This window comes from Megalops cyprinoides, chromosome 23 (assembly GCF_013368585.1).
Source record: "Megalops cyprinoides isolate fMegCyp1 chromosome 23, fMegCyp1.pri, whole genome shotgun sequence".
NCBI lineage: Eukaryota > Metazoa > Chordata > Actinopteri > Elopiformes > Megalopidae > Megalops > Megalops cyprinoides.
The window spans coordinates 21,947,784-21,964,002 of record NC_050605.1 but is presented as its reverse complement, the minus strand read 5'-3'; the positions used below and the strand labels follow the sequence as shown (position 1 = coordinate 21,964,002).

Sequence of the window (16,219 nt, the reverse complement as noted above, 5' to 3'; positions counted from 1 at the left end):
TCTGCATCCTATAACTATCGTTCCTTTAGATTCTCTTACTTGACCCACAAACATGCATTAATGAAATCAGCACCAGTGTATAGTAGGCCTGGGTTATACTGCCATCTACATAACAAGGCATAAAGTATCCATTGTTCCGTTTACTGAGAATTCTGTTTACAAGGTACAGCTGGCAAATAGCTTTACTTGGAGTGAAGCTAATCTCCTAAACTTTACTCCCTGAGGAAATGGCCCATGACCCAACAAATTCTGTTCTGGTGCGCATGAAATCTACAATATTTATTTGTATAAAAATGTGGTGATTCTGTGCAACCTGCATTAGGATGTATGCATGGCAAACTGACAGTGCATGATAAGGTATAGTACATTTGACAGCTCCGCACCTGAGCGTACGGCAGCAAAACAATGCACATTCGAAACAACGCAGCGTAAACGCAGCAGACATGTCCGCGGTGCTGTGCGTGAACCGTCCCAGATTTATACGTCTGGCACTCAACCTAATCCTCTGTGATTTACTGACAGTTAGGAAACGCACGGGTTGAGAAAACCTATCTGTTAAATGTGGGGGAAAAAAAAAGATTTCTTAGAATCCGTTCTGAAATACCAAGTATTGTGGGGTTACCATTGGTTCCACACGTCAAGAAAGGCATGAGGAATGGCGGCTAAGGCTCATGGGAATACGGGACCTGTTTGCTGAAGTGCTTTGGCTGAAGTGCTTTGGCCTCTGGGCTGAAGGACAGGGCTAGCAGCAGAACCAGACATTTCTGAAGCTGGTGTATTCTTCTCTAAATTTAAAATTTACGAACAACACCAAAATTTTGAAATTTAGTGTGGGTGGAGGGAGGGGGGGGGGGTGTGCAGGACTGGGGATGAAGCCTTACTTTACACTGCTCCAGTTCTGCTAAATTCTGCTAGACACACGGTGATGCCCAGGGGCAGACACCGGGGGGATTCGCAGTGCTTACCGGCGTGCTGGTCTTGCCGGTGAGAATGACGCGGGCTTTGGACTTGTTCATATTGAAGTTCTTCAGGTAGGCCTCGTAGATCTGCTTGGCCAGGGTCTTCTGGTCGGCCAGCTGGGGGTTTTCCTCCTCTCGGTCCCCTGTGAGAATCTCCGCCTTCAGCTTCAGCTTCTCCGACTGCGGCATCCTCCCGAAACGGATGGCTGCGAGGGACACGGGGATGCCTTTACCTTTAAATTCAGTCACCTGACAGAAACTCTTACAAGACTTACAAAGGCAGGGAAGAGAATGGCATCTAATGAAGGCACAAGAAATATGGCATAGAAAACAGACCATCTGCAGTGGTGACAACACGTTACCATCTGCTTTTTTGCAACAGATCTCAAGGTATGAATAAAGCATAACAAGTCATTTACATGCTTGCAACAACAATGAATGGAGACATGTTACCCAACAAACGGAAAGGAGGTTGCCCTGTTAAATGAGTACATTTACCAAATGAAAAAAAAACAGCAGTGTTACTTCTGGGAATATCTTGTCTAGACAGTTTGTGGAAAGTTGAAAAATCTGGAGACAGGGAATATTACACAGCACTCGTCTTACAGAGCATGACTTTCCTCACACTGTGAAAGTACCATGACAATGTGGTGCTTGCATTTTCACGATCTCCCGACATTTATAATTTGCTCATTTCAGTAAAGCCTATCATTTATTTCAAAATACACTGCCAAGCAACTGTACTGATTTAGTTTTAGGTGAAGTGGCAAACTGCCTGCATGCGCAAACATGTTCATGAAGTATATCACATGTCTGTTACATTGTGAAACGCCGGGCACATCCGAACCGTTCCCAAACAATTACGGGAATGACAGAGCACACACTTAGGAAGTGACCTCTGGCCTTCGCAGGAGACCTGAAGTATGCTTCTCGTAAATGACACATCTGTTGTTTTTCCCACACGGGAGCTCCGGAGGCTGAAACGCATCTCTGTTACTGGTCTCAGACGGCTCAATCCACAGTGTCTAATCAGATTAGATTTGCGCTGGAGTGAACCCATCCACCCTGACATTCAGCACCTGTAGCCTTAAACTGCTCTCACAGCTCAATGTAGCCTTACAGTCTAACAGTCCACCTTGCCTCAGCTGCCTCAACAAACCATTCTACCCTTAAACTCCACTAAGAGCCAACTGCACTCTTACGCTCCCCTAGCAACCCACTACATCCTTACACTCCCCTAACAACCCACTACACCCTTACACTCCCCTAACAACCCACTACACCCTTACACTCCCCTAGCAGCCCACTACACCCTTACACTCCCCTAGCAACCCACTACACCCTTACACTCCCCTAGCAACCCACTACACCCTTACACTCCCCTAGCAACCCACTACACCCTTACACTCCCCTAACAGCCCACTACACCCTTACACTCCCCTAGCAGCCCACTACACCCTTACACTCCCCTAGCAACCCACTACACCCTTACACTCCCCTAGCAACCCACTACACCCTTACACTCCCCTAACAACCCACTACACCCTTACACTCCCCTAGCAACCCACTACACCCTTACACTCCCCTAGCAACCCACTACACCCTTACACTCCCCTAGCAACCCACTACACCACACTTCTGCAGACCCACTGTAGTGTTACCCTTAACCTGTCACACACAAGACACACAGTCAGGTTACTGCTATACGCATTCACTCCTACATGGAAAATATGGTTTCACACATTAAAAAAAGAAGGACTGAACAGCTTCTAAATCCAGATGCATAAGGATGACGTCAGTCACATGGTTATTTTTTTATCAGTCAGTAATGTAATGTAATATAATGGATGGATGGATGTGGACCCTCACCAAGTACAGTGAGTTTGCACTTGCGAGTAGGGAGATACACAGAGACAGTGAAGGATGCACACGATGCTGTTATGTAATGGGTGCCAGAAAAAGAGTGTGTGCGGGTATTACATGTGACATCAGAGCCAGGATGTGATTTGGATATGAGTGATCCCCTTGGGCTTGGGACCTGGGTCTTCACCTCAGTGAGCCAATCTTATCACTGACGGTCTGTGTAGACAGCAAGGACAACAGCTCAAAACTCCCTGCAGAACGACCACCAAGACTTTGTGCCTGCATCGCAATGAAGTAATCTGAAAGCCAGCGACATGAAATCTGTTTTGAAATTGACATTGTTTAGAAACTGAGGAAAAATAATAGAGACATGGGCAATCCTACTGCCACCATTAAAAAGAATGACCTTCTTCTGTATTACGATTATTACTGCTTAACATTTCTTGGGAGGATGACTGCCTGGCTGTGGCTATTTTTACAGCCCAGGCTCTTGCTTGTTGTGTAAACTGAGGGGCCTCAGGCCTCGGGGTTAAGCTCCCGCTGAAGACGACTCATCTTCATTACGAGTGACCTCACTCAAGGTGACGGGTCATCGGGTTTGCCTGCCGTTTGGAAAGATGACCTCCGTGACCGTGTCACCGTGCTGAGCGATGTCACCGGGGTCGCCACAGTAGCACACACCAGCGGGCCAGTACAAATACAGCGGGGTCATGTGACCAGCAAACCTGGGGGTCATCCCTAATCCTCTTAGTGTGTGTCCACATGGCCGCGGTGAGCAGGTTCAGATGATGTCACAAGCAAACGCCGGCTCTCAAAAACTACTGTCAATGCAATAACCTGGTCAACAAACAACAACACCTCATTCGCACAGCTTTAACAATGTATCACTCTGTAACAAGCATCATTCTACTGTTTAACACACAAGTATGTTCTGGGGTTTGTTTCCTGCACATAATAGCTTGCTCTATTCATAATTTACACTGCGGAGAAAGCTGAGTTGCTCCTGACTGCTGATAACAGGATACCTCCGGTATTGATCAGCCCAGTTCAGCTCAGCCTTGGCCTTCGGGGGCCACATGGATCCTCAGAATTGCTCCAATCTAATACTCAAACACCAGAAACAGCTAATCATTGTCCAGACTGAACCAGCTCAGCTTCCCTTCCCCGCTCTGATGGTGTCAGTGGTCCACAGAGGGATGGAAAACCAGTGGGGTTACGGCTTCCATCACTAGGACACTCCGAGACCAAGACTCTCCACTACCTGCTGGCCATGAATAAGTCTGTGAAGTGAAATCACTGCAAGCTTGCTTCACATGTGATGGATGGTATGATTGCCGGTGTCCATCTGCGTGCAGCAATGTTCAGAATTTCAGGACTTTTTTTTTTTTGAATACCAAGAAACACTTCAATAGACAAATGTACATAAGAGCTCTCTGAGACAGACTGGGGTTTACAACGTACGCGATCCTGTGAAAACAGTAAAGTCCTAAGGTGGGGGATGCAGTGGGATCCCCCATGACAGAAGCCCCCCCCAGGTGAGAGGTCCCCCAGGTGAGAGTCCCTCAAGGTGAGAAGCCCCCCAGGTGAGAGGCCCTGCAGTGGATACAGCCGCGACCCGGCTGGCACTCACCGTTGTGGGACATGCCCACGGACAGGCACTTCTGGAAGCGGCAGTACTGGCATTTGTTGCGGTTCTTCTTCTGGATCTTGCAGTTGCGCTCACACCTCTCGTACTCCAGCTTGAGCCTTATCGTCCTCCGGAAAAATCCCTGCAGGCGGAGACCGTTCAGAGAGACATCCGTCAACGACCCAGTCATACTGCCAGAGAGCACAAAAAACTCAAGCCACTAACCACAGACGAATCCACAGAGCATGTGTGACGGACACCTGAAACAATTATATAATGAAGTGTGAAGACAGGACCGAGTGGAAAAAATTGCACGCAGCCATCTGTCATTAACATCATTTCAGCTGCATTTTCACTTGGGACACAGGATCCCTTAAAATCCTGGGGAAAAAAATACATCAAACTGCATTTATTTTTTTATTCTTATCAGACTCACACAGCATCCACTGACTGAGCTGGATATTTACAGAAGCAATTAAGGATAAGTACGGTGATCAAGGGTAAACCAGACCTGCCCCAACACCAATATATAACCAAAACTGGCAATCTTTCATTCTTAAGACCCGCTCTTTGTCTGTACGCCATGCTGCTGCCTGTGGCACCCGTATAGGAATGACCGACACACAGCCCCGACAGAACACCAGACTCCAAGTGACCTTGTATAGCCTCAGACTAATTTTAGCTGTATATAAATTTAGGTCCCATGTCAGCACACACTCGACATGTACTCACACTGTACTCTGAGTTACTGTAGCTCCACACTCAGAGCGTAGCTATTTTTCATGGGAACATGCTGGAGAGAACAAGGCATAATAATAATAATAATACGCTCATTGAGCAACTCTGCATAATGTGCATGTCAGTAGAATATACAACATGTAACATCTGTTCCTCCTTCGTCAGTGGCGTGAGATAAGACAAACACCCACGTCCAAGAAGAAAACATCCAGATTTGATTGTATTTACGCTGTGCAAAAGGCGCTGGATAAGAGTCTCCATAAACATGAGGGGCCGCTGGCAGGAGGTGAGGGGTGCGGGGATCGCAGAGAGGAGAAGGGGAAAACTGTGGCTTATTGCTTAAGACGACATTTCGCTATCCCACTCTGGCTCCTTTTCCATTCTTACGAAAAAACGGATTAGCCCAACAGGCACTCCTGACTCCAGCCCCACTAGCTCAGTGACAACTCCGGGGTCACCCTGGAGCGGCGCTCTGAGGTCACTTCCTTCTGCTCCTCTCTGAGGAAAGAGTGAGCCCGAGGGAATGGCAGCGCTCTGTGTAAAGAGTGAACATAAAGTACACTGCCCATAGAGTGTGGAGTAACACTGGAGTAGGGGCACTGCTCTCTGAATATGGAGTAAAGCTGGAGTAAGGACACTGTTCTTTGAATATGGAGTAAAGCTGGAGTTAGGACACTGCTCTTTGAATATGGAGTAAAGCTGGAGTTAGGACACTGCTCTTTGAATAGGGAGTATCAATATCAGTAAAAGCACTGCTTTTGAGTGTGGAGTATTGCTGGAGTAGGGGCACTAATCTTGCAGTGTGGAGTAAAGCTGGGGTAAGGGCAATGTTTTGTGTCATCTATGGCGTAAGCTGGTGGAAGTTGCTTGTTCACAAAATCATTACAGCACTGGCTCAGCTCACTCCCAGAGGTCATCCCTGGGACAAAGGACACTGCATACTCCTCCACTCATGTGACCAGAAGCTTGTGGCTTTTGTGTTTTGTGTTTGTGTGAAACTGGAGCTGGGCTATATTTGTGGACAGCTCTGTCCTATATTTGCAGTTATTTATTTATTTTTTCCCCTCATGGATAATTTGGTCTGAGAATCCAGACAGGAGGACATTGGTGTCAGCGGTCAAGAGAACGGCACCCGTAACCGTGATACCCAAACTATTTTAAACAGGGGAGGCGATTGCGTGTGCGTGCAGGAAAAACAATACAGTAAAACAATCTGTTCCAGGGATTCCACGGCGCTGGCATCCGGCACATGCTACCCTGCATGCGTCTGTGGAAACGCACGCAAACCGAAGCCACATGGCATGCCATCCACACACCTGCCTACGCTGTGAAAACAGCACCTTTCAGCTGCTCCTGGCTGAGTTACACAGCTCTAACAAACTTCATCAGCGTCATTATGATGGAGGAAAACTGATGCCACTCCATGCAGCCTTGAAATTAGACAACACTCATCACTTTCATGTTCATGCTTGACTGAAAACATTCTTGAATAATAATATGAACTGGGATGTTTTTGTAAAAGAAACGTGAAATTCAAACCCACAACAAACGGCATTGCACAACATAAATCCAATAAAACCTGAAAACCCCAGGGCAAGAATGAGGTGTCATGGGCCATCATTACAACTTCCTACTTTGTGGCTTCAGCCCGCCTCCTTCTGACCTAGCAAAGCTGATATTTGACATTCATCCTTCATGAAAACGTACTTCAGCAACATAGCATTCTCTGGCAGAGTCCTTTGGAACATGACAGACATGTAAGCACACCAGGTGCATCAAAACAATCTTTTACAAGGTCAGGTGAACTACCAGGCACTGAAGCATTCCGAATTCCACGTGCTAACAAGAGATGGCTATACATAGCACTGTGTGACAATTTATATTGTATTGGGTGCTACACTGGGTACAATTCAATTGATTTATTGATATACTCTGGAAAACAAAGTCACATGATTTTCACAAGCTTTTCTAATGTGTTTTGACCCCCCCAAAAAAAAAAAAAAACCTCTGACTGGGCATGTCTACTCTCTTTCATGTAGGCCATTTGGCTGTTAAAGCAGCTTGGTCTGTGTATTTGTCATCAGGTCAGTCAAGGTCATGCCCAAAGAGAATCCAAGGATGCCTCCATAGACCTAAAGGTCCACTGAGCTCTCCTACAGCATAGCTGGGCATAGTCTTAACTGCTCTTTGTGGCGCTGGCATTCACTGAGAGGGACAATGTAACACAGGCCCAACGACTTGCTCACATTCCTCCTGCTCAGGTACAGTTCAGTCTGGTACACAGTGAGCTGCGTCTGGTAAGCAGCACAGCGACAGCGTAGCCGTGATGAAGAACAACAGCACTAAGCACAGTCTTGTGACTTTACTGCTCACACAGGGCCTGGGCCAAGGGCCAGACTCTGCCAGGAGGAGTCTGCAGGGCAGGGGAACGCAGGGAAAAAAACGACAAAATGACAGAGAGAGGCCCCCCCGCCACAGAGATGGGCGAATTCCAGGACCTTTTCGGGGTGCCACTGAGAAGGCCGAATTCTAGGGCCTTTCAGGGTGCCACAGAGAAGGGTGAATTCCAGGGCATTTTGGGGGTGCTACTGAGAAAGGTGAATTCCAGGGCATTTTTGGGGTGCCGCTGAGAAGGACAAATTCTAGGGCCTTTTCGGGGTGCCACAGAGGAGAGCACATTCCGGGGCCTTTCTTGGCTTCATAATATTTTATTATTCAGCTACAGCTGTGGAAATGACTGAATGCTGATATGTATGTGTATATTCAGGTATATAGTTTCCTCACAAATAGTACAATATTTATTTAAATCTCATGTTTTTTTATTGCTCAAAACAGTCTAAAGGGGAAATTTGCTGCAAAACTTAACTGAAGGCTCCCACACACTGTACACTCTGATCTAGCTAAACCACACTCATAGTTCCGTCTCTGTTTTGGAAAATCTTATAAACCAGACAGGGTCATGTCTACAGGCAGTGGGTCTGTCAGGTGGCCACAGGTGTTATTTACACACAACACTGCACATCAGGGGTGACACATTGAGAGAAGGTGCGTTACACAGCTACTCAAGTTGGGTAATGACACACTGCACTCACCTTGTTCTGTATGTAAATGTGCTTGTGTGTGTGTGTATGTATGTGTGTATGTGTGTGTGTGTGAATGTGTGTGTGTCTGTGTTTGTGTGTGTGTGTATGTGTGTGTTTGTGTGTGTGTATGAGTGAATGTGTGTGTGTGTGTGTGTGTGTATATATGTATGTGTGTGTATATATGTATATGTATGTGTGTGTGTGTGTGTGTGTGTGTGTGTGTGTGTATGTATATGTGTGTGTATGTATATGTATGTGTGTGTATATGTATATATGTGTGTGTATGTATATGTATGTGTGTGTATATATATATATGTGTGTGTGTGTGCGTGTGTGTGTGTGTGTGTATCTGTGTAGACTGATCGCACACTCACCTTGCATCCTTCACAGGCATGCACTCCGTAGTGGTACCCCGAGGCCCGGTCTGCACACACCCGACACTCCAAGTTTAGGGAGGTGGAGGAGAACTCCTCCTGTCCCGCCAGCCCCCCAAATACCCAGGAGGATGGGCTGGACGCTGGGGTCAAGGCATCTGCAGGACACACACACACACACACACACACACACACACACACACACACACACACACACAGATTAATACAGGTGCACACAAAACCAGACACAAAGATGCAGGCTCCTCACAGACTGCTGCACACCCACTCAGTCAGCAGAGTCGAGTGGAAAATTACACCAGACATTTTCCAGGAGCAGAAACGGATGTATACAGAGTACAGATGTATAGCCAAACTAACTAACTAAATACATATATAAAAAAAAGCGAAAGTGCACTGTAAAAAGCAGCAGATAAATTTCTTCCCCAGGGGCCGTGTGGTGTTGGGTAATGTCTCAGTTCCTTCTGGGAAATTTACTCTGATCCAGGGCCTGCCCTCACATGCCTTCTAACTTTACTCCCGACAGTTAACATGCGTTTCATAACTTCTCTCTCCACGTATGCAGTGTGTGACTATGTGCAGTGGTATGCTGTGTGGAATAGTGTACAGAGCGCAGTAGTGTGTAGTGTTTGGCAGTGTGCTGTGTGTAAGGGTGTGTATAGTTGTGTCCTGTATGTAACAGTGTGCTGTGTGTAGCAGTATGTTGTGTGGAGTAGCGTGTGGTGTTCAGCAGTGTGTAGTGTGCAACTGTATGTAGCAGCATGCTGTGTGTAACCATGTGTAGTAGTATACTGCATGTAGTAGTGTACTGTGTGTAGCAGTATGCTGTATGATTACACAGTGTACCAGTGTAGCAGTATACCCTGGTGGAACAGGTCTAACTCCTTGGATTATCACTGGATGTCATCCTGTAGGATTTTGCCATATTGACCATGCCCTCGATAGCACATGCCGTTTGTGTTAGAAGCGTAATGCAACTGGTCTTAAAATGACACTCTTGAGAAGCACCATTGTGGCATGTGTCAGAATACGTAACAAGTTATTAAAAAAAAAAAAAAACTCCAGAGATGCTGGGAATTCATAGGATGCAAAATAAAGCTCTCTCAGCCTGTAGCTGGAAGGACACTGCACGGGTTGAACACCCTAAAGTCCATTCACATAGCAGGTGGGTAGCGTTAGCACGCCAACTTGCTTTCTAGCTGTAGGCACATGTGTAGATAGTGAGGTAACGTCCAAATTCTAATTGGGCACATGCATAAGGCTGGTAACATCTGCAGACTAACCACCATCTTTCCCTGCCCCTGACTGAGCTCGATGAGCGTAATGCATCAGAACCCGGCAGTGCAGCATGGGGGTAAAAGAGCAGCGCTCGTAACCGAAAGGTTGCCGGTTCGAATCCCTGCTGGGGCACTGCTGCTGTACCCTTGGGCAAGGCACTTAATCCACAACTGCCACGGTCAATATTCAGCTGTATGAATGGACAATACTGTGGATGGACAGATAAAACAGAATGTTGCCCATTCAACTTGAATGGATACACTTATATTCCATTGTGCTGGAAGTCACTCTGGATAAGAGCATTTGCTAAATGAATGTAATGTAAAAACGGTAACCTATGTAAGTCTCTCTGGATAAGAGTGTCTGCTAAATGACAATGATGTAATGTAAGCCTGACAGAAACGGCGCAATGAGAGAGACGCGTAGCTGAAGTGCGTTTGAGCGGAGAGGCGGGGCGGTATGAGGCAGGAGCGAGTGCCTGCAGGCAGGCGCCCTGCGCAGGCTTGCTCCGCACGATCCACCCCATTCCAGCTGGAAGAAGTGTGTCATGCAGCAGATAATAAGGGCCTCTCCGCATTCACACAGTTAACGCTCCAGGACGTTAAAAAAAAAAAAAAAAAACAACAACCGCCGTTTAAGAAACTATCCTTTTCATTCCATCTCGGTGAGAATTTTCCGCAAATTTTCCGTGACATTTTTTTTCCCCCCTTCATAATTCCCCACCCTCATCCTCCTCCTCTGTCCCGCACACACCCTTCCTCTTCAACGGTCACATTCCAGAACCTTCTGCTTTTCAGTCTTCCAAATGCATGACTACATTCTAACCCATTTACAAAAACTCAGAACACTGCTGGAAACATTTTTTTAACCATAATTGCAGGACATGCTGGAATTTTTTCTCTCTTCAGGAACTCTGCAGAGAGAGCAGTGGTTCTTTGGTCCTGACAAAAAGGGAAGCCTCAAGGTGTAAAAAGTAGGTCAGGCATTCACAGAGCCACAACGCCAATAGCACATCGATAAACCAAGTGCTCTGGGGTAAGATTAAGGCTGAAGAGACAGAGTATCCAGTAAAGTCTCCTCATCACCTGCAGTCAGCAATTAAATTCCTTACAAAATGTGGTTCCCTGGGGGCAACCCCAGGTGATCTACAGAATAAAAAAGACAAACAAACACTTCTGCAGCTTGCAGCAGACTCAAAGCTCTTCCTGAAAAACCGCTAGTGTAATGAGGCAGCCCTGAGATTGTCAGGCCAGAGAAAGCGAGGCCTCGGCCAAGCTAGCGGCCGCGAGTAGCATGCGAATGAGCGGAGTGTGTCTGCGCAGGAGGCCGGGGCGGTACCGGGAACAGCTGAGCTCTCCGAACCCGAGCCTGTGCCGGAGGACTGGCCCTCCGGGACGTCCAGGGAGCTGAGGGCGTCGTCGTCGATGGACTGCGAGATGTCCTGCAGGTCCTCCATGCCCCCGATGAAGTCCCCACACAGCGGGCTGTCAAGGACCGAGTCCTCCAGCGGAGATGGGGGGCTGTAGTGGCTCTGCATGTCTACCATGACGGCGGACGGGACTTGCGGCTGGATCACTCATCAGACTGCAGGACGACAGACGCAGAGAAACGTGGGTAATCACTGCGAGGCAGGAGAGATGGAGACAGACATGCACTTCCTCCTACATTGTCGAGACTATTCAAAAATAAGGAAAATATATTTCAATACGTTCTCGAACTAGAGATAATGTCAATTTCATGAAAAACAATGCAAATCCTGTCATAGAAATGACCAAAATCCCCACTAGAGGCATTTAGTGTATCTCAACCTGCCATAGCCTGAGTGACAGCGAGTAACCACCCACCCTCACTCGATTACCCAGACATACATTTTACTCTTAAAGTTGGGAATTGATGACTGAAACCTCTTGTATGATTTTACAATTACAATGTTTAATCTGTATATTCCTTGGCTTGGATATACAGCTGTAGATGATTTCTTTGATTTGATTCGTTGTTGCTTATTATATTGTGTAACATGCTTTGCCAGTTATGACAAAATGTATTTCACGCCAATAAACTAATTAAATTGACCTGAACAGAAACTGAATTGATGGGAGAGATCAGGATGAAAGAGAGAAAGCAGGGGAGAGGAGAGAGAGAGGGAGGGAGAAGGCAAGAGAGCAACTGGAAGGGAATAGAGTTTTTTGACTTCATTTTTTCCTTTTTTTGACCAACCTTCACTTAATCATCAGAACAGTTCACCACCTTGAACTGTATTCAACGCTGAGTCAACAGAACACCCCAATCCTCTCCAAAACAGTTCAACTCTTCCTCCGCCAATGATCAAACTGTGTTTTGCTTCAGAACCATATGCTTTAAAGCCATATATCACTGTGGCCATATGGCTCCCTGTTGCAGCTGGCACGGTGTATGTTTTTAATAACTCGAGGCAACCCCAGCTGCCATCATGCTTTGCACATAGAAATGATACACTTCCAGCTTCCACACTTGTTATTCAATCTATTTAAAAGGGGTGAAAAATGTGTATGGTGCTCCTTTAATTACCGGTAATTTACATGAAAGGCCTGAAACAGATATGGATCTTAAGAGTCCATAAACCGCCAGAAAACAAGCATCTGTAATCAGTGCACAGTCAACCCAAATTCTATCTAAATCTGTCTCTATCAAAGTCATTCTATCTAACCACTGCTGTGAAGGATGACCCATTTTAGGCTGCTGAAAATGAACTATCCTCTCCGCCCCTGCGGTGCAATAAATATTGTGACAATATCGTTCTTGGAACAATAAAGTCGCTCACGCTGGTCAAAGGTGATTAATCGGATCTGATATTAACTTCTGGTTCTGCTCCAATATGTAACACTATCTTCTGCCTCCCTGCCAGCATGCACAAGAGGTCAATGAAGACATTCTTTACAAAGGAAAACCTCTCAAGTGAACACCCTCCGCACTACCAATCCATCAAAGATACCCCCTTGAAAGATTACTCTTGTACAATCAACCAATGAATGGGACTCTTGGCTCCCCCCATTCAATTAGCCAATAAATGGGCTCAGTCAACTGACCGATGAAAATAAACTGTTTTACCACCGTTTTCCACCCTACCCTCCAATAGCTTTTGACTTCTATAATGTTCATATTAATCTATATTCTCGGGATACTGAACAACAAATAATGGCAAAAAATGTAATGGGTATTTTTGAAATATATAAGGACGTTTGAAATATGTGCTCAATGTACACATCATGTTACAACACGTTCAAGAGCCAGTCAAAGGCAACTTTGTGCATTGCAGTCTGAAGGGTAGCAAGCTACCATGTCAGCACAGAGCTGCCTTATTGGTGGACTAGAGTTCCTTTAGTAACTGGTGGCCAGAGGGTCAATCCAGTTGACCGAGCCAGCTTTAAAGGAGGCTTGCACAGCATATTAAAGCACATGTGTGCTGTGTTAATGGCTGTCCTTCCGGGGGCGTGGCCTCTGCTGGGTCACATGATCTGGAACATGCAGCATGTAGATCAGTATGTATTGAATGGAAACTCCAGAGACCCCACCCCCCATGCAGTGCGGTCTGAATCCCTTATCCTGCCACTCGATCCTGCCTGAGCGGAACCACACGCTGGAGGAGGGGCGGGAATGCGGGGGGCTGGCAGGAGAAGGGGTGTGGGTGGGGGTGGGGGAGGGGGAGGGGAGTGAGATCCCTCTCACCGCAGACCTGAGTGGGGATGGGAGAGACTGAGGCAGAAGGAGCTGGATCAGCACGTGAGGTGGACCAAATTTTGCCAGCTTGGTTTGGCGCTAAATGCTGCAAATTTTCAGACCTCCTTCAGCACCTTGAGACAAATCAATTGAGCGTTTCCCGTGACTGTTCTGGGAATTTCTTGCCATTATAGGTCTTCTTGCCCAGGTCCTGGCCCACTCTGACTACATTCCAGAGATTTAAGTATGAATCACAGGGTTTACATAATGAGGTCACCATGTTTAATCTCAGTGCGTAGGTATGATGACATCACGGCCTATGCGTCATGAATTAATCCGATGTGATCTAGCTCTAAATTGAGGTCCCTTTAGGGAGATCCCATGAAAAAAAACTGGCCAACAGAGGGTGGACACTGTGTGCTGTGTGGCAAATACAGGGAAGTCTGATGCAGGATTGGTGATCAAAAACTGCAGGAGAACTGAACTGACCCCCTCTGTTCCTATCAATGTACTGGCGGGCCTGGGTGTGGGGATGTGTCCTCACGAAGGGCTTGTCTGTCCCCCACAAGAACAAGTACATTTACATTTATATTTTGTAATTTAGCTGTACAGAGTACAAAGTGTGCCTAATACAGACGCATGAAAGACCGCACAGGTTCAGTCTCGGACGGCAGCCGCAAACAGTGAGGAGATAACTAGTGCCTACATGCTTCAACACCCAAGCACAATGCAGGACACCCCAGACTAAGGTCACAAAATACCTGAACAGAAAAACTACAACAAAAATCCTACAGTAAAAGCACTGATGAGGAGGAAGCAGAAGATGGAGAAACCAAGACCTGCAAACATTTCTGTGGCTATTTTTTCATATAAACACAGATGATTTAAACAGGCCAAACGCTGAATAATAAACCCTGTACAGGAATTACAGTCTTCTTCTGGTGATGCTGAGACTGGCTCCAGTATAAAATGGCTGATACTACCTCATGGCCGTCTGCCTCTGTGGGTTTTTTTTTCCTCTGCAATAAACCTTTTGATTCAATTAAAAACTTCACTTCCTTGACAAACAAATTGTGTTTCAGAGTATCTTTATTAATGGTATGAGACAGCATGTTAGTCACCCATTACCTCCATCTAATTGCACAATGGTATCCCGTGAGCTCAGACTAAGGATTGCATCAGCCAATCCGCACAGAGCACATGTGGGCACCATGGAGACTGTCGGCCAATAAGGAAGAAAAGAGTACCTTGTCAATATTGTACCTCAGACCCACAGGGCTCGATGCTGGTGCTGGGAAGCAAAAAATGTCACACCAGATTGGCTCTGTTCTGAAACGCCGCACTTTTAACATTCCCTCCTTCACTGTAGAAAACATGCATCAGACACATGGGAATTCCATCACCAGAACAGGTGTATTTCTGTACAAAAACAGACACTTTAATCTGAACGTCTGAAGTGTTCCTTGACAAACACATTACTGCCTTCCATGCTGTCTTTTTGTAACCCACACAAACGGAAACCCATACCTGAACTGAATTGCTTATCCTCACTGACAAACCAATACCAGTAACTACACATTTCATGTGTTACCCCTGAAATGGGTAGTTGAAATATGCTGTTGTGAACAGTGAAGACCAACTCAAACATCTGCATGCATGCATGCATCCATTTGCAGAAGGACAGTTCTGTAAGTCTTCACATCAAACACAGTAGCCCGAATTAGATAACCTCAGATTACAATTCGTCCCCAAGTGCAGATTTTTCTCTCCATAACCGGCAGCGAAGGGCAGACAGATCCAGGTCCTGCTTTTCCCATCGCAGAGGGGGAGGGAACACATGCAATCCGTGCTGTCGGTCCTCTCTCAGGACTGCAGACCCGGAGCCATGCCCCTCCGACAGAGGCAGGGGAGATCAGACAATGACAGGGGGCTTCTGGGATTGGGAGAGGGCAAGCCGGTTCATTCAAAACCGCGGCAGGGCTCTGTCCCCGAGGTCACCTCTCTCTTGTGCGCGTTTTAGCGGGAGTGACACCCGCAGAGCGGAAAGCTCGCAAGGTCACCGAGTGCTCTGCCGTGTGTGGGGAGGGGGAGGGAGGGGGGGTCTGCCCCGTCCCCAGGGGCTAACAAAAGAGCTTCCCACATCGGCTCGTTGGGATTACCATGGCGATGACATGAAATTCGATACGGGGGAAGTCACGTTTTCAATGCCTGCCGCGCAATGTATCAATCACATAGACGTTTCAGAGCTGAGCTCAGCCTAAAAGGTAGCCAAATTCAGGCAAGTTTATGAAGAGGGGATTCTCAATTTCTTATGTTTGGCTAAATTTTTGAAAGAAGCATGTTCTATACCTAACATCTGTAACAACAGAATTGGAAATGTATTCCTGTTCTGTCAGTTGTCTGTCCTACAAAGGGTTAAAACATTCCAGCCTTTGCAATCCATCCTCTCAATGAGAAGCCCAACACGTGCTCATAAAACAGCCTGCAGGCCAAAGACAAACTGCCTCTGCAACCTGCATGTTTTAAACATGACCCGAGACACTGTGCATGCCATCTCTGCCAGTCTGTGTCGCCATGGGCGTG

At 46.7% G+C, this 16,219-nt stretch overlaps 1 protein-coding gene across 2 annotated transcripts in view; it reads right to left on the bottom strand.

The window, feature by feature from the left end:
• The window catches only part of LOC118770098 (peroxisome proliferator-activated receptor alpha-like), a 32,312-nt gene that overhangs the window by 5,843 nt on the left and 10,250 nt on the right, over positions 1–16,219 (bottom strand). Inside the window, exons 1-5 of one of the 2 annotated variants that reach the window (XM_036517521.1) lie at positions 12,158–12,337; positions 11,279–11,524; positions 8,645–8,802; positions 4,453–4,591; positions 966–1,165 (exon numbers count right to left, since the gene is read on the bottom strand). In XM_036517521.1, coding sequence (XP_036373414.1) covers positions 966–1,165; positions 4,453–4,591; positions 8,645–8,802; positions 11,279–11,486 — 705 coding nt within the window. In that variant the 5' untranslated portion in view covers positions 11,487–11,524; positions 12,158–12,337. Of the gene's footprint in view, positions 1–965; positions 1,166–4,452; positions 4,592–8,644; positions 8,803–11,278; positions 11,525–12,157; positions 12,338–16,219 lie in introns of those variants that run through there. The other variant, XM_036517520.1, reaches the window with a different exon arrangement.